The sequence below is a fragment of the Carettochelys insculpta genome, chromosome 19 (genome assembly GCF_033958435.1).
Source record: "Carettochelys insculpta isolate YL-2023 chromosome 19, ASM3395843v1, whole genome shotgun sequence".
Taxonomy (NCBI): domain Eukaryota; kingdom Metazoa; phylum Chordata; order Testudines; family Carettochelyidae; genus Carettochelys; species Carettochelys insculpta.
In genome coordinates, this window is record NC_134155.1 from 970,051 (window position 1) to 993,389 (window position 23,339).

The 23,339-nt window shown below is 43.1% G+C and overlaps 1 protein-coding gene across 1 annotated transcript in view; it reads left to right on the forward strand.

Moving 5' to 3' along the window:
* The first annotated feature begins 61 nt into the window (after positions 1-61).
* Positions 62-23,339, forward strand: part of RPA1 (replication protein A1) — a 45,674-nt gene continuing 22,396 nt past the window's right edge. The window contains exons 1-11 of the mRNA XM_075013520.1: positions 62-170; positions 8,255-8,302; positions 8,492-8,570; positions 9,686-9,794; positions 10,653-10,741; positions 15,290-15,379; positions 17,243-17,378; positions 18,251-18,353; positions 20,031-20,099; positions 20,257-20,449; positions 21,668-21,807. Coding sequence (XP_074869621.1) covers positions 138-170; positions 8,255-8,302; positions 8,492-8,570; positions 9,686-9,794; positions 10,653-10,741; positions 15,290-15,379; positions 17,243-17,378; positions 18,251-18,353; positions 20,031-20,099; positions 20,257-20,449; positions 21,668-21,807 — 1,089 coding nt within the window. The 5' untranslated portion in view covers positions 62-137. The remainder of the gene's footprint in view (positions 171-8,254; positions 8,303-8,491; positions 8,571-9,685; positions 9,795-10,652; positions 10,742-15,289; positions 15,380-17,242; positions 17,379-18,250; positions 18,354-20,030; positions 20,100-20,256; positions 20,450-21,667; positions 21,808-23,339) is intronic.

The window sequence follows — 23,339 nt, forward strand, 5'->3', positions numbered from 1 at the left end:
CGGAGCGCGCCAGCCAATGCTGATGCCGTGCGTCTGACGTCGGTGCGTCCGGAAGCGGGCGTGAGGCCGCGGCGGCGGCGCGAGCTGCGGGGGGAGTCTTTGGCGGCAGTGCGCGGAGCGGCTGGGAGCTACGCACCATGAGCGCGCGGCTCAGCGAGGGGGCCATCGCGGTGAGGGGGGTCTGGGCTCGGCCGCCCGGGGGTTCTCCCTCCTGCCCTAGGCGGGCCCCGCGGGGAGCGAGTGGCGGGGCGGGCTGAGAGGGGTCGGTGCGGGGCCTGAGGAAGGGCCGAGGGGCCGGGGCCGGGGCCGGGACGCGGGGTGGCGAAGGGGAGGTTGGCAGGAGCTTGGGATGGGGGAGGGGCCCGTGGGGTAGGGTGGGCACAGTCCTTGCGAGGGGCGGGCTGGCTGGGGGCTGTCCTGTTGGCCCCGTGGCCGCTGATAGTTGTATCTACGCTCTGACTGGTCCCGCGCTTTCTGTGACGGGCCCTGGGGGAAGCGCGGTTGCAGTGTACCAGGTAGATGCACATTAGCACCAGGCTCTGGGCCTTCTCTCACTGCACCCGTGGGGCTGGCGGTTTTTATCTGTGACTCCTCCCACGCAGCAAGCGTTGGAGTGCCACGACCCTCTTATAAACCAAAACCAGCTCTTTATATTAAACACTGGTATGATGCTGGAGGCCGACAGCGTGTGAGCAGTGTCCACGGGAAACTGCACTTGAACAGCCACCCAGAAGAGATTCAGGTACTGCCCAGCTGATTAGCAGAGCGCCTACAGTGGACAGCATGTATTTCTACTGGTGGTGCTCCTGCCTTCCTGCATATAAAGAAGTTTATTCTGTACACAGATGCAAAAAATAGAGGGAATATTGCTTGTGACAACCCACCCCACTTACCTCCCATAATAATCTCGTGATCCCCAGGTTGAGTACCTTTTCTTCTGCACTCCTGGGTTGTTACATTCTTTCTTTCATTTAAGGCTTATACCCGGATAGTATCTGTCTGGTTGTAGATTTCTGTAAACACAGTCTCTTCCTTAGAGTAGTGGACTAGCTGCTTAGATATAACCTGCCTTTCTGTAGCAGAGCTGTTTATTCTTGCTGGCTGACCATGATCTCATTTCTTTTAAGTTTGAGATTTATCAAGATAGAAGGAAGTGCTTCTCATATACTTAATGTACCCTAGCAACTGTACAATTAACATAAGCAAACAAAAATCAGCAACAACTCTGCAAAGTATAATAATAAATCAACCATGTTGGAACTGAAGTTCTTCTTTACCCGTGGCACTCTCTGCTCCTAACTCTTGGATACTGTTTGTGGTCTGGTTCTGTCCCTGGTAGTTCTGGTTGTTGCCAATTTGATCACACTTGAATTCAACACCAGGGAAGTATACAGTGAAGAGTGATGTAGGAAGTGTAGAGAGAGGTTTTAAATAAAAATAGTTGGACTTTTTGATAGGTTTGTAACAAAAATATAAATGGTAACCATGTAACAAACAAAATCCCCTGGATTACACATTTAAACATTTTACCTCTTTTAAGGTGGGGTACCCCAGTGCCTGTGATCCTGACTGCTGGCTTGGTGCCATTGACTACGCCTGGCATCCTGGCTGCCAGTGGGATCTTGGTAGCTGGGCCTGCACTGCACCACACAGTCCAAATTGTTTGTCCTGCACCCAGGGTCCCAGCTGCCAGTAGGTTCTGGTAGCCAGTCCCACACCACAAGTTGCCAGCACTATGCCATGCCATCCCAGCTTCTAGTGGGGTTTGAGCTGCTGGCCCCATCCTCAAGATCTCGGCTGCATCCCAGATGCTGGTGGGCTCCTGGCCTCCTCCTGGGATCCCAGCTGCCAAGCCCTCTGTCAGGACCCTAGCAGAATTTAATAACTAATTGCTTAAACTCTTGCATAGGTACTTCCTGGGAATTTTAGAGTCCTTGGTTAAGTTTCAGAGAGGTAGCTGAGTTAGTCTGTATCTTCCAGAGGTTCTTTCACCTGCACACCTTTCACTTGTATGCCAACATTTTTATGGCTGACCTGGAACAATGCTTCCTCAGCTCTCGTCCCTTAGCGCTCTCCTCTACTTGCACTACATTGATGACATCATCATCATTTGGACCTATGGGAAAGGGGCTCTTGAAGAGTTCTGCTGTGACTTCAACAGTTTCCACCCCACCATCAACCTCAGCCTGGACCAGTCCACACAAGAGATCCACATAGAATCATAGAAGAGTAGGACTGGAAGGGACCTTGAGAGGCCATCGAGTCCAGCCCCCTGCCCTCATGGCAGGACCAAGCACTTTCTAGACCGTCCCTGAAAGCCATCTATCTAACCTCTTCTTAAATATCTCCAGTGATGGAGATTCTACCACCTCCCTTGGCAATTCATTCCAGTGTTTGATCACCCTGACAGTTAGGAACTTTTTCCTAATGTCCAACTTGAACCTCCCCTGCTGCAATTTAAGTCCATTGCCTCTTGTTCTATCCTCAGAGGCAAGGAAGAACAAGTTCCCTCCCTCTGCCTTATGACACCCTTTTAGATACCTGAAAACTGCTATCATGTTCCCCCTCAATCTTCTCTTTTCCAAACTAAACAAGCCCAATTCCTTCAGCCTTTCTTCATAGGTCATGTTCTCTAGACCTTTGATCATTCTCGTTGCTCTCCTCTGGGCCCTCTCCAATTTCTCCACATCCTTCCTGAACTGCAGTGCCCAGAACTGGACCCAATACTCCAGCTGAGGTCTAACCAGCGCAGAGTAGAGCGGGAGAATGACTTGTCGTGTCTGGTTCACAACACACCTGTTAATGCATCCTAGAATCATGTTTGCTTTTTTTGCAACAGCATCACACTATTGACTCATATTTAACTTGTGGTCCACTATAACCCCTAGATCCCTTTCTGCTGTACTCATTCCTAGACAGTCCTTTCCCATTCTGTATGTGTGACACTGATTGTTCCTTCCTAAGTGGAGCACTTCGCATTTGTTCTTATTAAACTTCATCCTCTTTACCTCAGCCCATTTCTCCAGTTTATCCAGATCCTTTTGAATTATGACCCTATCCTCCAAAGAAGTTGCAACCCCTCCCAGCTTGGTATCATCTGCAAACTTAATAAGTGTACTTTCTATGTCAATATCTAAATCATTAATGAAGATATTGAACAGAACCGGTCCTAAAACAGACCCCTGTGGAACCCCACTAGTTATACTTTTCCAGCAGGATTGAAAGCCATTAATAACTACTCTCTGGGTATGGTTATCCAGCTAGTTGTTCACCCACCTTATAGTAGCCCCATCTAAGTTGTATTTGAGTAGTTTATTGATAAGTATATTATGTGAGACCGTGTCAAATGCTTTACTGAAGTCTAGGTATACCACATCCACCGCTTCTCCCTTATCAACAAGGCTCGTTATTCTATCAAAGAAAGCTATTAGATTGGTTTGACATGATCTGTTTTTAACAAAACCATGCTGGCTGTTCCCTATCACCTTACCACCTTCCAATTGCTTGCAGATGATTTCTTTAATGACCTGCTCCATTATCTTTCCCGGCACAGAAGTTAAGCTGACTGGCCTGTAGTTTCCCGGGTTATTCTTGTTCCCCTTTTTATAAATGGGTACTATATTTGCCCTTTTCCAGTCTTCTGGAATCTCTCCCGTCTCCCATGATTTTCCAAAAATGATTGCTAAAGGCTCAGATACCTCTTCTATCAGCTCCTTGAGGATTCTAAGATGCATTTCATCAGGCCCTGGTGATTTGCAGACATCTAATTTTTGTTAGTAAATTTTAATTTGTTCTTTTCGTATTTCAACTTCTAAACCTACCCCTTTTTCACTAGCATTCTCTGTGTCAGGTATTCCTTCAGATTTCTCAGTGAAGACCGAAACAAAGAAATCACTAAACATCTCTGCCATTTCCAAATTCCATGTTACTGTTTCTCCCTTGTCACTGATCAATGGCCCTACCCTCTCCTTGGTCTTCCTCTTGTTACCAATGTATTTGTAAAAAGCCTTCTTGTTTCCCTTTATGCTTGTAGCTAGCTTGAGCTCATTTTGTGCCTTAGCCTTTCTAATCTTGCTCCTGCACGCTCGTGTTGTTTGCCTATACTCATCCTTTGTAATTTGTCCTAGTTTCCATTTCTTATATGATTCCTTTTTTAGTTTGAGATCATGCAAGATCTCCTGGTTAAGCCAAGGCAGTCTTTTGCCATGTTTTCTATCTTTCCTATGCAGCGGGATAGCTTGCTTTTGGGCCTTTAATAATGTCCCTTTGAAAAACTGCCAACTCTCCTCAGCCGTTTTGGCCCTCAGTTTAGCTTCCCACGGGACCTTACCTACCAGCTGTCTGAGTTTACCAAAATCTGCCTTCCTGAAATCCATTATCTCTATTGTACTGTTTTCCCTTCTACCCTTCCTTAGAATTGTGAACTCTATGATTTCATGATCACTTTCACCCAAGCATCCTTCCACTTTCAAATTTGCAATCATGTCCTCCCTATTTGTTAAAATTAAATCTAGAACAGCTTCCCCCCGGTAGCTTTTTCAACCTTTTGGAATAAAAAGTTGTCTGCAATGCAATCCAAGAATTTATTGGACAGTCTGTCCCCTGCTGTATTAGTTTCCCAACATATACCTGGATAGTTGAAGTCCCCCATCACCACCAAATTCTGGGCCCTGGATGATTTTGTTAGCTGTTTAAAGAGAGCCTCATCCACCTCTTCCACCTGGCTAGGGGGCCTGTAGTATACGCCTAGTAGGATCTCATTCTTGTTTTTAACTCCTCTGAGTCTAACCCAGAGACTTTCAACCCGTCCATCTCCACCTCTGTCCAGGTGCGTACATTTTTAATATACAAGGCAACACCTCCTCCCTTCTTTCCCTGTCTGTCCTTCCTAAGCAGGCTGTACCCTTCAATACCAACATTCCAATCATGAGTATTATCCCACCAAGTTTCTGTGGTGCCAACGATATCATAGTTGTATTAATTTATTAGTACTTCCAATTCTTCTTGTTTATTTCCCATACTTCTTGCCTTTGTATATAGGCATCTCAGACATTGATTTGGTCTTGCCTCCCAGTTTTGCCCTGGCCCTCTTTTTACTCTCCCAGTGTAGCCCATACTCCCTCCCATTTCAAGTTCATCTCCCAGGTATCCATGCTCTCCACTTACCTGCAGGCTTTGCTCCCCTGCCCCCGTCGAACCTAGTTTAAAGCCCTCCTCACTAGGTTAGCCAGCCTGTGTCTGAATATGGTCTTCCCCCTCCTCGAAAGGTGAACGCCATCTCTGCCTAGCAGTCCTTCCCGGAAAAGGATCCCGTGGTCAAAGAAACCAAAGCCTTCCTGGTGACACCATCTATGCAACCAAGTATTCACCTCCAGGATACACCTGTCTCTGCCTTGGCCCCTACCTCTGACAGGCAGGATTGAAGAGAATACCACCTGCGCCCCAAACTCCCTGACCTGTGCCCCCAGAGCCCTGAAGTCACTCTTGACCTGCTCAGTGTCACACCTCGCAGTATCATTAGTGCCCACATGGATGAGAAGCATGGGATAGTAGTCAGAGGGCCGGATAATCCTCGACAATGCCTGCATAACGTCTCGGATATGGGCCCCTGGCAGGCAGCACACCTCCAGAGAGGAAATGTCAGGGCAACAGATGGGCGCCTCCGTCCCCCTCAGAAGAGAGTCTCCAACCACCACTACTCTACGTTTCCTTCTTGCAGGGGTGGCAGTAGACTTCCCAGCCTTGGGGGTACGAGGCTTCTCCTCTTCTGTACGGGGTAATTCTTGGTCTCCTGTATCGAGTACAGCATAACGGTTTTCCAGTACCACAGTGGGAGGGTTCTGAGCAGGGGTGGAACACTGCCTGCTGCGAGAAGTAACCAGCTGCCAGTGTCCACCCTGGTCCACCTCCTCCGGTGGTTTATCAGCCGTCCTGTGCACTGGGACAGTTACCTCCGCAGTCTCCACCTGAATACTGTCCAGGAACTGCTCATGGACTCAGATACTCCTCAACCTGGCCACCACCTCCTGTAGCTCCCACACTTGCTGCCTGAGAGATTCCACCAGCAGGCACCTTTCACACTGAATATTCCCCTCACCCTGGGTATCGGTAAGTGGGAACGGCAAGCCACAGTCGTTGCAGAACCACACCAGGATCTGGGTAGAAACATCCATGGTCAGGCAGTCTGTCTGGCTACAGGCACAAGTGGAGGAGACAGCAGTAGTGCTGGCACAGGTGTTGCGGGTCTTCCTAACCATTATAGTCCTCTCTGTCATACTCCCTCCCAAAATCCCTCTTAAACTGCCCTGTCTGCAGCTCCCTGTCCGCGTCGCTCCTGCCTCTGCCTTTTAAGCCTGCTGGCCTCTCTCAGACCCTCCCCCTATGAGTCACACAGGGGAAGGCTGATCAAGGGAGCAAAGTCCTGGACACTGCTGTGCAGATAAGTGGTGGTCACATAAATACCACCCTATACTGGAAACCCACTGACCACAATGCTTATCTGCACACTTCCAGCTTCCATCCACGGCATGCTGCATGATCCATTGAAAACAAAAACACAGTCCAGTAGCACTTTAAAGACTAACAAAATAGTTTATTAGGTGATGAGCTGTTGTGGGACAGACCCACTTCTTCAGATCATAGCCATACCAGAACAGACTGAATATTTAAGGCACAGAGAACCAAAAATAGTAATCAAGGTTGACACTGGACTGCTTTTTTGTTTTCATTGTGTATGGTCTAGCACAGCTATCTCTCTCTGTTACTATTCTACATGATCCGTTGTATACAGCCAGGCACTAAGATACAACCACATTTGCTCCAATCCCTCAAACAGAGACAAACATCTACAAGACTTTTACCAAGCTTTCCTGAAACTACAGTACTCACCTAAGGAAGTGAAGAAACATTGACAGAGCCAGATGTGTACCCAGAAGCCACCTGCTACAAGACAGGCCCAACAAGAGAACACCAATGGCCATCAAATACAGCCCCCACTTAAAGCCTCTCCAGTGCATCATCAGTGACCTACAGTCCATCCTGGACAATGATCCTTCACTCACAGGTCTTGCGAGGCCTGTTCTTGCCTACAGACAGCCTGCCAACTTTAAATAAATTCTCACCAGCAGCTATAGACCACAACACACTAACTCTAAACCTGGAACCAATCCCTGCAACAAACCTTGCTTCCAACTCTTCTCATGTATCTACATCAGCAATATCATCACAGGACCTAACATCAACTACACCATCAGGTGTTCTTTCATCTGCACATCTACTAATATAATATATGCTGTCATGTGCCAACAGTGCCCCACTGCAATTTACATTGGCCAGACTGGACAGTCTCTACATAAAAGAATAAAGACATAAATCAGACTTCAGTAACGGTAACATACAAAAACCAGTAGGCGAACACTTCAGTCTCCCTGGACAGGCAGTAACAGATTTAAAAGTAGCAGTCCTACAACAAACAAATTTCAAAGAAAATAGAGAGAAATTTCAGAGATGCAATTCATTTACAAATTTGTCTCCATCAACCAAGGATCGAACAGAGACTGGGGGTGATTGGCCCATTACAAAAGCAGTTTCTCCACTCTTGATGTTCACACCTCCACATTAACAACTGAAAATGGGCCGCGTCCCCTTGACTGAACTGACTTGATTTTCCCTCTCTTGATGTTCACAACTCCACATTAACTTCTGATAATGGGCCACATCCACTCTGACTGAATAGACCTTGTCAGCTCTGGCCCTCCCCTTGACTGAAACTCCCTCTTTAAATCCTCTTCTGAATGTGCCCCTCCCCAACTCATGCATCTCAGCAAGTGAGTCTTTGCCCACGAAAGCTTATGCTCCAAAATATGTTAGTCTGTAAGGTGCCACAGGACTACTTCTTGTTCTTGGCTAAGTTACAATCTGTGGGACTATTTGCAGCAGCTTCATAGACTGCCTGAAAATGCTCAATAGGCTATTCTATGAGGTGAACTAGTAAATCAGGCTGTTACTTCTCATAAAGTGCAGGGATTTCCGAGGTGAAATGCTTGTCTTGGCACTTGGTCTTCCCTATATCAGCAAGTGCTTTTACAGTTCGCAGAAATTTTGAGGATGTTCACATTGTTGGCACACTATCCAACTTGTAGTCCCTATTTTGGGAACGGTTTCTTATAATCAGTTATTTGCTAGCCTTCTCAGTCACAAACATTTAAAAATCTGTTCCAACCAGAAGAATTAAATTCTCTATTTGTCTTTACAGGCCATAATGCAGGGGGAGAATAATTTAAAGCCTATCCTCCAAGTTATTGTGAGTATTTCTGCAATTCTCCTCTTAAGTTATCTGTAGCCTAATATACTTATAAGTGCATGTGCTGTCCTATAAGTCTGTAACAACATGGTACCTAAACTAACACTCCCACCTCCCCCTGCTCTGGAGTGTCTAACGTCGTGCCCATAAAATCTCATAAGGGCTAAAAAGTCAAGTTTTTTTCTCTAGAACATCCGTGCTATCGCAACAGGAAATGGACCACCTCGTTACCGTGTGCTGATGAGCGATGGGGTGAACACACTGTCCTGTAAGTAATGCATAGTAATGAGAATTTACAAGTGTGTGGCTAATAGAATCATAAGGTTGGAAAAGACCTCAGGAAATCATCAAGTCCAACCCCCTTCTCAAAGCAGGGCCAATCACAACTAAATCATCCCAGGCAGGGCTTTGTCAAGATGAGACTTAAAAACTTCTAGCCATGGTGATTCCATCACCTCTCTAGGTAACATATTCCAGGGCTTCACCATCCTCTTGGTGAAAGTTTTTTTTCATAGTATCCAACCTAGACCTTTGCCCCTGCAATTTGAGATTACTGCTCCTCATTCTGTCATCTGTCACCACTCAAAACAGCCTCTCTCCATCCTCTTTGTAAATCCCCTTCAGGTAGTTTAATGCTACTATCAAATCCATCTATACCCTCACCCCCTCTTCTGTTGTCTAAACCTTAGTTTCTCCTCATAAGTCACGTGTCCAGCCCCAAATAATTTTTGTTGCTCACTGCTGGACTCTGTCCAATGCATCCCTGTATTGTAATGGGGCAGACCCAGAATTTTGAATAAAGCCGATTGTTAGAATTAATGACAGAGTGGTTTCTGCTGCTGAACTGATTTCCAAAGTAGCATGTGAAGAGTATCGAATTTTTCTTTTGATTTTTGGGTATGTAATTGCATTTTAATCTTACAAATAAACTCCAGCTTTTCTTAGTTATTGTTGAAGTGTGTACAGGAATTCATGTTAATTGTAGATAACAGCTCAGTCCTATGAATGGTGATTAGGAGACTGTCATAATAGTTATGGGGTCCAGGAACCACTTAGCAGATCAGCTTAATATTTTTTCTAACTCACTGAATTGTTTTACTTCAGTGGTTGAGTCACTAGACAAATTTGTCTGCAAGAATTTTTGTATTCTCTTGTCCAACTTCAGTGTTGATATGTGATTTATGTGCCAGAGATACATACTCATTTTCTCACTTATGATTGCACTGGTTTGTGTGAGATGATTAACTGGGCAAGCTTTAGATCTATGCAGGACCAGTGGCTGGAACGGATTGATTGCAGTTAGCTATGACTCCCATCTTTTCAGGGCTGCATATATTGGTTATGTTAGGAGTTTTCTTTTGTTTTTGTTTTCTTTTCTGGCAGCTTTCATGTTGGCTACACAGCTGAATTCTCTAATTGAAGAGGAACGCTTGTCTGCACACTGTATCTGCCAGGTTAACAGATACATTGTTAACAGCCTGAAAGATGGAAGGTATTCATGTATATATAGATATGTGCACGCAGGTACATCTGTGCTAGTGGATGTTGCTGCATCTCACATAAATAAGTGCTGCTTTTCCAGTTATTAATAGCTGTATTTATTGGGGGTGTATGATGCAAGAGGGAGGAGGCGTGTGGTTTTCTTGACACATTATGTAATTGTGATGGCTGTTGGAGGGTAGCAGAGATAAGTTGCTGTAGATTGCTGCAGTGCACGAGGTTGTATATATTAGTATATGGAGTAATTAAATGGAAATAACTGGATAAAATGCATCCAACTGCTTAATCAAATCTCAGTCACTGAAAATTAAATCTGTCACTGAAAATTACCTGATGGGGAGAGGGAGCAAGTGAGTACAAACCCTGTTGTTAATTGTTTTTGTATTATGATGGTAAAGTACTTTGACTTTCTATTGCAAATAACGTAAAATACGCAACCTTGAAGGTCTGTTACGTGCATGAACTTTTGCTGTCACTGACCTTTTCCCAAATTCAGCTTTTCCATTTGATACTTGCATTTAGTTTTACGCCATTTGTGGCACAGTTATAAGGAATGTAGCACATTTTGTGTGCTCCTACAATAATGTTGACTACATCGTTCAGATGGGTATCCACTCTTCCTGATTATGTTCTGTATTGTTTCAATCTACACTAGTTCTAGCTGCATTTACTAAATGGTAAAATCACTGGTTGATAGAGTGCTGCTTCTTGACTGTGCATCCCCAAGGGAATCAACATTTTCTAGTGAATGCAGTGCTTGTGTGTATAAAAAAATTTACAAACTAGGGCCTCTCACAGGTGTCTAGGAAAATGTTAAAAGCTTTTATTGTTGCTTGCTTTGTGTTTGTAGGAGAGTTATTATACTGATGGATTTAGATGTTCTGAAAACAGCTGATGTGGTCGGTGCAAATATTGGCAATCCAGTACCATACAATGAAGGTAAGGAACAATAGAATTGTTTGAGACTCACTAGCATGCTGATCTTCTGCTGTTTGCTCTTTTTGGTTTAAAAAAGTCAGTTATTTTTTGTAGGGCTTTAAACTTGATTAAAAAGAGGCAGGAGACAAAAGACCTAGGGTAAATGTTTAAAAAACAAACAAACGAGCAAAAAAAGCAAACACCTTAAGAGGACAGCCTAGCTGAAAGACACTGAGTGAAGGTAAGGATGGTGAAGAGTAACATTGAAGTAGTAAGTATCAGAGAGGTAGCAGAGTTAGTCTGTATCTTCAATAACAACAAAAAGTCCTGTGGCACCTTATAGACTAACAGATATTTTGGGGCATAAGCTTGTGTGGGCTTTCAGTGAAGCAGGTCTTTGCCCACAAAAGCTTATGCTCCAAAATATCTGTAAGTCTATAAGGTGCCACAGGACTTCTTGTTGTTATTGAAGTAGGAGTTTTCAATAGATCACTAATTCAGGAACAGAAAATGGATGAGGGGTTCTTAGAACAAACAACAGAAATATACAGAGACATAAGATGTGGGGCTTTTAACTATCTAGACATCTTTTGAAAAAGTAATACATCAAAACAAAATTTCTAATTTCTTGGAATGTCTCAAAGACAACTTTTGTTTCAGAAGGTGGAGGAAGTACCCAGGGGCACAGATTTAATTCTGACCACCAGGGTAGAATTGGTAGTTGGAAGGTGGAATGCAGTGCCATGGAAGTGATCATGAAATGATTTCATGAGTCAGAGGAAGGGAAGGAAAAGAGCAGTGGAATAAGGACAGTGGACTTTGTAATGGCGTCAGCAGCTGCTTTGAGTTCCCCTTCTGGTCAGGTGTGATCCTGCTGTTTCTCTGTTTGTGGTAATGAGGTGGCATCCACTTCTTACAATCACCCCCTTCTGTTTGGTGGCTTCTTTAGCAGGTCTGCAGTGACTCAGTCTTCTTACTGAGTCTCTTACGCTGAGTGAAGGATGAAAAGAACAAACCCTTTCCAGAGTATGCAATCTTGAACTTCTGCCAAGGTTACTGCCTTGGAAACACTGACCTCTATAACAATCCAACAGGTGCTATTGCTGTATTCTCTGTTGGTGTCACCTTTCCAGGATAGCCTTCCCCATCCTACCCCAGCTTTATTTAACTAGGCCAATAGGGCCCATTGCAGTAGCTTTACTTGATCTGGCTAGGCTTTGGGCTCAGTGTTGCATCTGTTGAGTTGTCTGTCCTATTGCTGTTCCAGCCAGGAATGTGATGTTTCCTCTTCCAGCTCTAGGCAGGCACTGACTGCTCCGCTTAAGCTGCTTTGTTTTAATGGTCGAGAACAAAAAAGTCCTGTGGCACCTTATAGACTAACAGATATTTTGGAGCATAAGCTTTTGTGGGCAGTTAAAGCAGGGTCTTTGCCCATGAAAGCTTATGCTCCAAAATATCTGTTAGTCTATAAGGTGCCACAGGACTTCTTGTTGTTCTCAAAGATACAGACTAACACAGCTATCGCTCTGATACTTGCTTTAATGTTAAGTATTGGAGGGGTAGCCATGTTAGTCTGGATCTGTAACAGCAACGAAGGGTCCTGTAGCACCTTATAGACAACAGAAAAGTTTTGAGCATGAGCTTTTGTGAGCACAGACTCACTTCATCTTGACCAGCATCTGATGAAGTGAGTCTGTGCTCATGAAAGCTCATGCTCAGAACTTTTGTTAGTCTATAAGATGCCACAGGACCCTTCGTTGCTGTTGCTTTAGTGTTGTCTTCCTGGTCCCTGACTGGCCATTCTGGCATTCCCTCTGATTGGCTGCTTTCCACTGAAGCCACTCGGGGCTGCCTGGATGATTTCTCCTCTGCTCTTCTGTAAGGTTAGGCAGAGCCATGAAGCCTCTAGCAGGGGGCCTCTGAACCTAGTCCACCCTGTCACAGATTTAAAAATGTAGACTTTGACAAACTCCGTGAACTTGCAGGTAAGATCCCATGGGAGGAGAATGTTGGGGGAAAGCTCAGGACAGCTAGCATGCTCTCAAGGAAGAGGATATTAAGGGTGCAACTGCAGACTCTCCTGACATAAGGAGATAGGAAGAATAAGAGGGGCTGGTAGGGCTCATTAATGACATGCAAATCTGAAAGGAAAAATCTTACAAATAGTAGAGACAGGGACACATAGCTAAGGAGCATAAAAGGGTAGCACAAGCTTATAGGAACAATATATGAAAGGCCAAGGCACAAAATTAGATATACCTAGCAAGAAACATAAAAAGAGGATCTTTAAATACATTAGGAATGAGGGGGAAAAAACACACAAGCCTTGGCTTCTTGGCGTGGAAGGAGAGGTGGTAACAGAAAACATCAAGAAGGTTGATGTGTTTAATATGTCACTCTTCACTATTAATTTCAAGAGTGAACAGATGCTTAACCCAATTTTAATATTAGTGAAGGGGAGCATTGCAAGCCAAAATATGGAGAGAGCAGATTAAAGAATACTTAGTAATTTGGTGGTATTCAAGTCATCAAGACCTGATGAAATTGATCCAGTGATACTTGATTTATAGCAGAAAAGGAAATTAGAATTATTGAGAGGTTTAAAACAGGTCAAATGGGTACTCTAAACTCTCAAATCTGGCAGCCCCAGGACCAGGCTATTCAAATATTCTGAATAATAGAGAGGTATACCTAACAATGCCTAGCACTAAAGAAAAACAAGATTAGATATTAAAAAACAAGCAAAAACGTATGCAGAGTACTTTGTTTACCAACAGTAGTACTGTACACTAGTACACTGTACAAACAGTAGTACTGTATACTGTAAACTTATACTGTATTTGCTGTATTTATTTGTATTTAATTTCACTACACTGTACTAATGGAAAATGTAACTAAAAGTTACTTATGGCTAAAATGCCAGTTATTTGAGAGTTCTGGATGCTAGAATGCCAGATATGAAAGAGTTTACTGTATATATAAGTGAATCACAGTTCGTAATTCCAAATGGTGGCAATGGCGTAATAAACTGCCGGTTTCTAAAAATCTTTTCATGGTATCCAGACTCGGTCTGGGGATTTCTGGTTTGCATCCAGTGCACTTCCCTGAAAGAATCTGAGTGGTTCAAAGAAGGATCTTTCTTTACATTTATATTTATAACTTATTCTGCCAGAAAACCAACAGTCAGTCTCTGTACACCATGGGCTTTAGCTTTTAGATTTTGCAGTGGTTCAGACACTCCTGCTGAGATGTCAAAAACTTAACCACTTTCATAGTGTCCCCTGAAATAATTGTCAAACCTGAATTCTTTCAAAATAGTAATAGAAAGTGGTAGCTTCAGAAGAGAGACCTGGTTGAGATCACAGTGTGCTATGTCTCTTGTCAGAATGGCTTTTGGTTGTCTTATAACGTGTTTGTTAGTGGGTGTTCTGTGCTGTGGGTCTCTTGTGAAAACAAGATTACACCCCATTGTGAAACTGCAGATATGTGTCTACCTCATTTTCCTTCAGTGGGCTTTTAGTAAGTTCAGTGTTGCTTGCATACAGTGAACAATGCCCCTTGAGTGGTCTAATTTATGTAATCGATCTCCAAACATGCTATGTAAACAAGCCACTGCTTGCCTGAAGATCCATGGCTTCATTTTTGCCTGAAACAGTGCAGTCTTTCCTGTGCTAACTCAGGCTCTCTCCCGTGCCTGACCTGGAGAGTTTTATAGTCTTTCTCCTCTGTTACTTTCTCTTTGTGTTCTGTGGCCACTTCATCTCTGGCAGCTTCTGATCCCCAGGAGGAAACCACTGGGAGTAGCTTTCCAATCAGGCTACCTTGAGGAGTGTCCTCTTTGTTCTGGCCTCCTGCCTGAGGCCCAGGAGCTGAGACCCAGCTCTTTCTTAACTAATTAACTATGGCCCAACATTTTATTCTGCTAACCATGCATAGATATTTTTGGGTTGGCTCAGTCTCTTCAGAGCAGCATGTGACAGAGAGGCAGAGGTCCTGGCCCCACAGAGGGCCACCGTTGTGACAGACATCCTAAAGGCAGTGTAAATTACTGGTCTCCATAACACAGTTGCTGTGAGAGATCTGGTTGATATCTATATATGCTCTGGCCTTTCTGAGGCTTGGTCTACATGTAAAAATTAGTTCAGTATAGTCGTGGAGCTCAGGTGTGTGGGGAAAAAAGTTCACATTCCCTATGCAGTGTAACCATAGTGATGTAACCCCCAAGATGAGTGCATCTCGGTAGAACTTTTCCATCGATCTAGCTACCATTCCTTGGGGTTTTAGAGTTTCCTCATTGATGGGGGGTAGGGGGGACACAACATCCTCCTATTGCTGTAAGAAGTATCTGTGCTATGGTAGCATATCTGTGGCACCACAGCTGTGCTGCTGTCATGCCATTAGTGTGTAGACGTAGCCTCAGGTGGCTTCCTGTTGTCTAGTAGCAAATTTAAATGTTAGGTGTTCTTGTGAAAACAAGGTAACATAACAGAAAGGTACCCTAAGGCAGTTTTAATTGCTTTGATCACCAGTCCACTGCACTATAAGTAGTCTTTTCCCTCTGATTAACAGGACAGGGGCACCAGCAGCAACGTTCCTCAACTCCTGCAGCCAGTTCAACATACAGCAAACCACAGCAGCAGAATGAGAATTCATCTGTAGGTGAGAAACACGCTGAACGAGAAGTATAAGTGGTGGTTGGCGGTACTGAATTAAATCATAAGTCTGAACTTTATTTTGGGAGTGAAAAGTAAAAGCTACTAGAGAATGGATGCAGATGTATGGCACAACATCAAAGGGCCTAGAAGAGACAGGGTGAGAAGTTGTTCTAAAGGAGGAAATGAAAAGTTTACAGTAACAAAGAGTAAATGACCTTTCATTCACTTATGGTCCCTGAGAGAGATGCTGTCCTAAAATCTTTGGAATCTGTTTCTACAGTGAAAAGGAATTAATGTCTTTTAAAATGTTTGAATCCTTCCTTGAGAGAATGATGATGAGTCCGTCTTAATACACATGAAAGAAACTTGTTAAAATTTCTGGACCTCATTTAGGAAGTGACATATAGTGTGCATTCTTCCCGTATGATGGCATTTGGTTTAGTTGAAACTACATTGTGCCCTCTAGACAACTAAACAGATTATGGTTCCAAACTGATTGAAAGGGTGGTCCTGTGCCAAGCCATTAAAGCACAATGGTTAGATGAAATATGGGTGATTAAATTGAAACTGTCTCTATAAATACTAGTCCTTAGTGAGGACTTTAAATTGGCATATAAATTCTCTGTCTAGCTGTAGATATATTTTTCAAGCAAAAATGGATTCAATCCAAGTCGAAGCTAAGAGTAATATATGGGATCTTTGATTTTTGGCTAAATTTTACTGTTCGAGAAACATTTTGCTACTGCTTACAAAAACAGAAGTGAAACTGCTTCCTACCTTAATTTCTGTACCCCTTGTCTTATTTAATGAATTTGGTTATTCATTTTAAATTTAGAGGAGCATAAATAGGCTTAGTAACTATGTGTTTGAGTTTTCTAGGGAGATGCAGGACTGTAGATAAACTTGCCGTACCTTATTCGTGTTTGTTTGTCCTTGCTGATTACAGTGTGGACACTTAGCTGATAGTACTAACTCAGTGGTGAGCGATCTGCAGCCCTCTGGGGTTCCATCTTTGGCCCATTGACTCCCTATCTGCCTCATTTCCCCCAGTACCTTTTGCACAGGGCAGCAGAGCCACACACTTTCTACTCATCCACTTCCTCCCAGCACTTTTGGAGAACCATGAAACCACTGACTCTACCCACTCCCCTGCCTCTCTCCCAGAGCTGGAATGCTGTGAATCAGCTGTTTGCAACTGTTCAAGCTCTGTGAGTGGGGAGAGGGGGAGCGAGGAGGGAGTGTCAAACTGGCCATTTGCGATGATCCAAAAGTGCTGGGAGGGAGGGAGGAACAGTAGGAAGTTTGGAGCTCTTGTGCCCCAGTGTGTGAGAAGCATATATGGAAAGGTGGGCAGATGGGGTGTTTAGGCCACAGGTGGAATTCCAGTCGGCCATGGGCTCCAATGGTGCAGGAGGGACACTCATGCCCATCACCTTTCTAACTGAATGTCTTTGGTGACTTGTTCATAGCTGCCATTTTTAGTTCATTTGCTGTTTAATAGTCATAAAATACAAAAATATTTCTCTTCTGAAACAGTTTGCAGTGACAGACCAGGTAAAGCTTGTGATTCAAGAGCAGAAGTTCTTTAACACAGTGAATAACTTCTTTAATATCATACTGTTCGGTGTGTATGTACCATGGTGACTGGAGACGAATAAAGTCTGCATGCACTTTCCTCTACTTGCTTGTGGGCCTCAACTTTCTATAGGCTAGTGAGAGAACTTCTTTTTCAGGTTAATGTAATGGTGTATGGCTTGGCAGTGCCCCTTTGTTAGCTTATTTTAATCTTTGTTTATGCATAGAAAACAGAAGTGCAAGTTTTTTTGTCTGATTTCTATATAGCTAAACTTGTGCATGTTTTTTCTAGGCCCCACTACTACTACTAAGTACCATGGCCCCTCAAAGCAGTTTGGCAAAGTGGGTGGTAACAGCCTCCTGAGCACCCCTGGTGGATCACAGTCCAAAGTGGTACCAATTGCAAGTCTGAATCCATACCAGTCCAAGTGAGTTACAGCATCTCTATCAGGTTCAAAGAGTATGGCAGGCATGAAGGCATGATGCTCAGAGTAAATTTCTGCTTTTTCAGAAGAAATATCAGTCTTTTAAATCTGCCAAAAGTTCTTTTAATTTCTCTTAAACACTGTCATTTACCTCAACACAGCTGGTACTGAAGGTATTTTTTGATTACCCAATGTGTTAGGAGCTCTGATAATCTGTGCTTAGGCTCTGGATCACCTGATAAAAGTTGGTTCCAAAGTCTGTGGGATCTGCTGACCTTGACCTGTTAGTATGGTATGTTGCCTGAAAATCAGTTAACATGTTCTACTATAGGTTTTCTTTTGGTAATCTGTTGATTTGATTTGCCATAAACTTGTTCACCTTGGCTCCAGGGGAAGTAACAGCTGATTTTAAGAGCAAGTGGATATAACTATTTTGGGAACATCAGCAATTCAGTTACACAGACTGATGTACTTTGTTCCATTTTATCAATCATTTGAACTTGAAAATTGGACTCCGGCATGATTCTAATATATGGCCTTTTCAGCACAGGCATACTGCTTTACTGGAATGTTTAATATTGGCAGGTGGAAGATTAGAGAGGGTTATTTGTAGGGGATTTTTTTTAAGGTGATTTATCATGCTATATACCTTAAAAGTGACTGTTTTCTTACATGTTGTTGCTTCTCTGGAATTTGTTTCAATGGTGTAAACAGTATCCCTTTTAAACAGACAACTAGAGTCTCTGAGATACATGGAGGGCCTTAGGTTCTCTATTAACACTTTGAACTGAAAGTCTGTGAAGACTCCGCTCCATTCTTTAAAAAAAGAAGAAAGAAAGACGTTGGAGTACTAATTCTTGCTGTCTTGTTTCTAGATGGACCATTTGTGCTCGTGTTACCCAAAAAGGTCAGATTCGCACATGGAGCAACTCCCGTGGTGAAGGAAAGCTGTTTTCTATAGAACTGGTTGATGAAAGTGTAAGTGCTGTGGTGGGATCCGAGATACTACAGTGAAGGGAGCCATGGAAATACATAATTAGGAGCAGGTGACTCCTTGAGAAACAAAGTACTCTTCCTTCACCCGTTTATATAAGGAGAGTAAAAGAAACTTGTTGGCAGATTTGTGATAGAGAATGGCAGTCTTTGTGGTATTAGAGTGCTTGATAGTCCCACCTTCATTCACTACAGCTATCTAAAATCAAGTATCAGGGGAGTGGCCGTGTTAGTCTGCATCTGCAAAAACAGCAAGAAGTCCTGTGGCATGTTATAGACTAACAGATTTTTTGGAGCATAAGATTTTGTGGGCAAAAGACACTTCATCAGATGTATGCTTAGGACTTCTTGTAGCTATCTAAAATGAGACTCTAAGCCAGTGGGGTCCAGTACTAATTGAACGATCGTCCCCATGCTGTATTTGCCACCCCGCCCCACAATAGTGCTGTCACAGAGAGCCAACCACCCCCTAGCCCTCCCTGCGCAAATTGAATGCGGGAACTCACTGGAGCCATGTCAGTGGGGGCCTCAGCCATGGCCACACGGGCAGGGGCCCAAGCTGCCACCCCATGCTTGTCCCACCAAGCAGTGGGGCGCGTGTATGGAGTGGGCGGACAGCACACACGTGTGACTTGGAAGAGCTGCATTTAAAAGCCCATTAGCCACATGTGGCAAGTGAGGAGTGTGTTGGACGCTGCAGCTCTAAATACTGTTGTTTTGCATCTTGTGTTAAGTCAGTATGTGTCTGAAAATGGTGGCAGCATCAGAATCTGGTATCTACACAGACCATAGATTTCGTGGTGCTCCCCTTTAGATTGGCAGATGAATCCCATTCCTGTTGCTAGGACTTCACATCCCTGATATAAAGAATAAGACATGGACTTACATGAACATTTTCAAATAGAAACTCACAGTTTAATTGTGAAATCAGAATGTATAAATGCAATAAAGGGAAATTCAATTTCTAGTTTGTTTTGAGGAGTGAATTCTGATCAATCTAAGTCTGTTCTTGAGGCTTATTAATTTTTTTCTTATACAATACTAGGTACTAAGAATAATCTCATACAAAATATGTGGTTTATAATTTGACACATCTTCATTAGCCTTTTCTTTCACTTCTGTATGTTGTCAGCATTTGACTGACAGTTTTTATTTTAATTTTTAAGGTTTGTATTGCATAAATATTTAGCGTACTTCTAGCTCTACCATTAATTGCCAAAGAGGGAAGAGCTTGCTGCAACACACATTGCTGTACTAATCACCTGTAATATCATCTGCTAATTTGTGGAGCTAAGTGCTATATCTAAAAGGAGGTGTTGCCTAATCTGTAAAATGATACAATTGATACAAGGTTTAGGCATATCTGTTTGGAGCTAAACTTCTTTACTACAACTGTATTGGCAAACTGCGCTCACTACTATATGTCATTCTTTCTGAAGCTTCTTATATGGGATTTTGCAGTCATAGAGATGAAAACAGATGATCCAGAAAAGGATTTAGCATCTTATTTATAGCTAAATATGGAAAATGTTCGTTTCTTGTGGGTCTGACGTTAGCCCTACAGAGTATTCCACATGTGTAGAAGTAGTGCCACTTTATATTAGAACGATTGATTTTGCATGCCGAATTTTAGTTCTAACTAGTCTTTACATTTTCCTGCAGGGTGAGATTAGAGCTACTGCTTTCAATGATCTAGTGGACAAATTCTTTCCACTCATTGAATTGAATAAGGTACGGTATCAATAAGGTACAATATCATTGTTTTATAACCAGATATGAGTGAAAGAGGTGTTCATAGAATCTATTGGCTTGTTTAATGATGAATGTAGGCCATTTGCAGCATTTCATTGCTGATGTATCCTATGTTTCATCACTTGTGTTCCTGTAGGTGTATTACTTCACCAAAGGCCATTTAAAGACAGCTAACAAGCAGTACACAGCTGTGAAAAATGATTATGAGATCACATTCAATAATGAGACTTCTGTAATACCCTGTGAGGATGCTCAGCACCTTCCTTCGGTTCAGTTTGCTTTTGTGCCTATCTCTGATTTGGAGAACACATGCAAAGACACAATTGTTGGTGAGTCCTTCTAGCAAGATGGGGAGCTGTGAGGCTTACAATTAGTCATCTTGTAGCAAATAATTGAGGAGCAGATGATGAAACATATAGTAGTATGTGATTGGTATGATCTCTGTTAGACATTGACAGTCAATTACTGCAGTGATGGTGGGTGCCTCTAGAAATGCCTCAGGTAGTTAATTTTGCTAGTCTTGCTGCTAGAGAGTGTGGGTTCTTCATACTAACAATGCACAGTGATTTATCTGTCAGTTTGTGGTCCTCTTCATCCTCTAGTTTATAGTGCAAATTTATGTTCAGTTTCCAAGGGACAATGCAAAGGAACAATTTTTGTTATTCTGTATGTATGCATCTTTCTTTCTCTTAGTTTGGCTTCTCTTTGCTATCCAGTCATCTGTGCAATAAATTTGGAATTATTTCTTGCATCTGAATACAAATAATTGACTGTCTTGCATTGCTTTACTAAGAACTCTGAAACTTTCCTCTAACTCAGTGGATAGCGCACTCTGGAAAGATCAGAGGTTTGGATTTCTCAGTTGTACTGGCTCATCAAAATATGTTAAGAACATAAGAATTATCATAAGTCAAACCACAAGTCCTTCTAGCACAGTATCCTGTCTCCTGACAATGGCCAATATCTGGTATCCCAGAGGGAGTGATTCAGAGGTATTGAGCTAGGAGCTTTAGAAATAGATGTCAGAGTTGGAAGCAGTGTAGAGATTAGTGGACATATTACAGAAGGTTGTCACTTGTAAAGTGTCCAAACATGTTTGGGTTGTCAAATGAAAAAGATTTGGGTGTCCTCATCATTGTTCTTAGCAGGATCATGTCTGTTTATAATTCCCTTGCTCAAGAGAGCCTCATCCTGGAAAAACAAGTGGTGAGAGCAAGGTGAGAATGAAGTCCCTTTTAACTAAGTGGCAGGAGAGAAGATTGCATAGAATCTTAAATCTGCCTGGTATCATGAGTCCTTTACTTTTATCAACTCTTAAATTCATCAACAAAATAAAGTTGCAAATCTGTAATGGATTTTTCTTTCACTCACAGCCTTTCAACTTTAAAAACCCAGGTTTTCAACTTCTAGAATTTTCATAGGGATTTAGACTCTCGGAAGATGTAATCTGATGCTACTTATGTGTGGGTTCTTTCCACATTGTCTTTGCTCATCTCCTCCAGCCATGACCTTCAAGTAATTCTAACTGAATTATGCCTACTTTTCAGACATAATTGGAATCTGTAAGAGCTATGAAGACATCACCAAAATCACAGTGAAATCCACCAATAGGGAAGTATCCAAGAGGAATGTGCATTTAATGGATTCGTCTGGGAAGATGGTGACAGTTACTCTGTGGGGAGATGAGGTAAGTGCCCTGTTGCCTGTTCTGAGATTTCAGATATATGTAAAGAGGTATGGGGATAGTATGTCACCTATATTAGGTAATCACTCTGGACTAAAAGTGGGGGTGGGTCTTTGTATTGAGAGCGAAAGATTTAGTTTGAATTCACTCTGATCTGACTTTGGTAGCCTTTTTTCAAAATAACTTTATATTATGGCCAGTCTGGTCAGCAGCAGCTGGCTTCGCTATAACTCCCACCCCAGGCTGGGTAGTGGGCAGCCGTCCCCAGCTGGGACACTGGCCATGCAGGAGCTGGCCCTGGCCAAGCATGCTGGTTATCTAAATGCCAGATAACTGGGCTTTTACTGTATTTGGGTTTTAAACACAAGACAGGGGTTTTGAGGACATGAGTTCAATTTTGAGCATTGCCACAAATGTCTGATGTGCCCTTAAGTTACTTTGTTGTTTTGTAGCAATGTGGTAGACTCTTATTGATCTATGACCCGGTTTTTTGTCTAAAATTATATTGATTCTGATGCACTTGACAAGGATTCTTTGAGGCTGGATGTTCATAAGTCACAGTTTTTTAATGGAAGATGCCACGGAAGAGCTAAATGTTAACTTGGGTCAGCAACCTTTCTAAGGTGGTGTGCCGAAATTTGACCTTTTGACGTCTGTGTGGTACAAAGTGCCGATGATACTTTTAAAGTCCCTAAGAGTCCTACTTACAACAGCTTCATTAATAAATTAAGCTACAGATCTTTACCATTTAGATGGTGGTTGGTAGCATTAGCTGGTCTTTTGTTAATCTAGAGGCGGCATAGTGTTGAGCAAGCTCCGGTCTGCATGGGGAAGGAGGGACAGGGCTGAGCTCCCACCTTGTGTGCCACTCTTGGCACCCTTGCTGGGGGTTGCTGACCACTGTGTTAACACTGTGCAAATATCCATTTTGTACAGCTGTAAATATTATTAACAGGAACTGTTGTCTGCCATATACGGCAGAGGGTGAGCAAGCTGAGAGGGAGTAGAGTGATGCAATGTGGGTAGTGTACAGCTAGTTTGCTGCTGCAGAGAGAGATCTGTGTGATTTGGTTGGACTCCTTGAATGTAAGCATTAACTGTTGCTGTCTTTAATTCTCATCTCGTACAGCAGTTTGTTTGCACTGATGAATGTTAGGGTTGGCAGTGTGGACTGATTTTAGTTATCCAAATGACTACTTATGCGTGTAGCCAAGTTTTCTGTAGTCCTATACAATTTGTTTACAGCCACCACTACTGGCTCTCAATGTTCTTTGCTCTTATTTAGCTGTGATTTACCCCTTAATGTCATCTAAGGGCCCAGTAAGTGTTGGTAATGCTGGTAGACAATGTTGACCTCCTGTGGTTTGGCAAACTCTCTTGTTCAGCACTTGTCAGGTCCCAAGGATGCTGGACTAGAGAGGTTCAACCTCTAGTAGCTTTCTTCCTCTTGCAGTGGTGCCGGAATAGGAGGCGCAGGGGAGCCATAGCTCTCCCACTTTTTGAAGGTGGCCTGGTCTGTCCACTTTCTGGGGAGG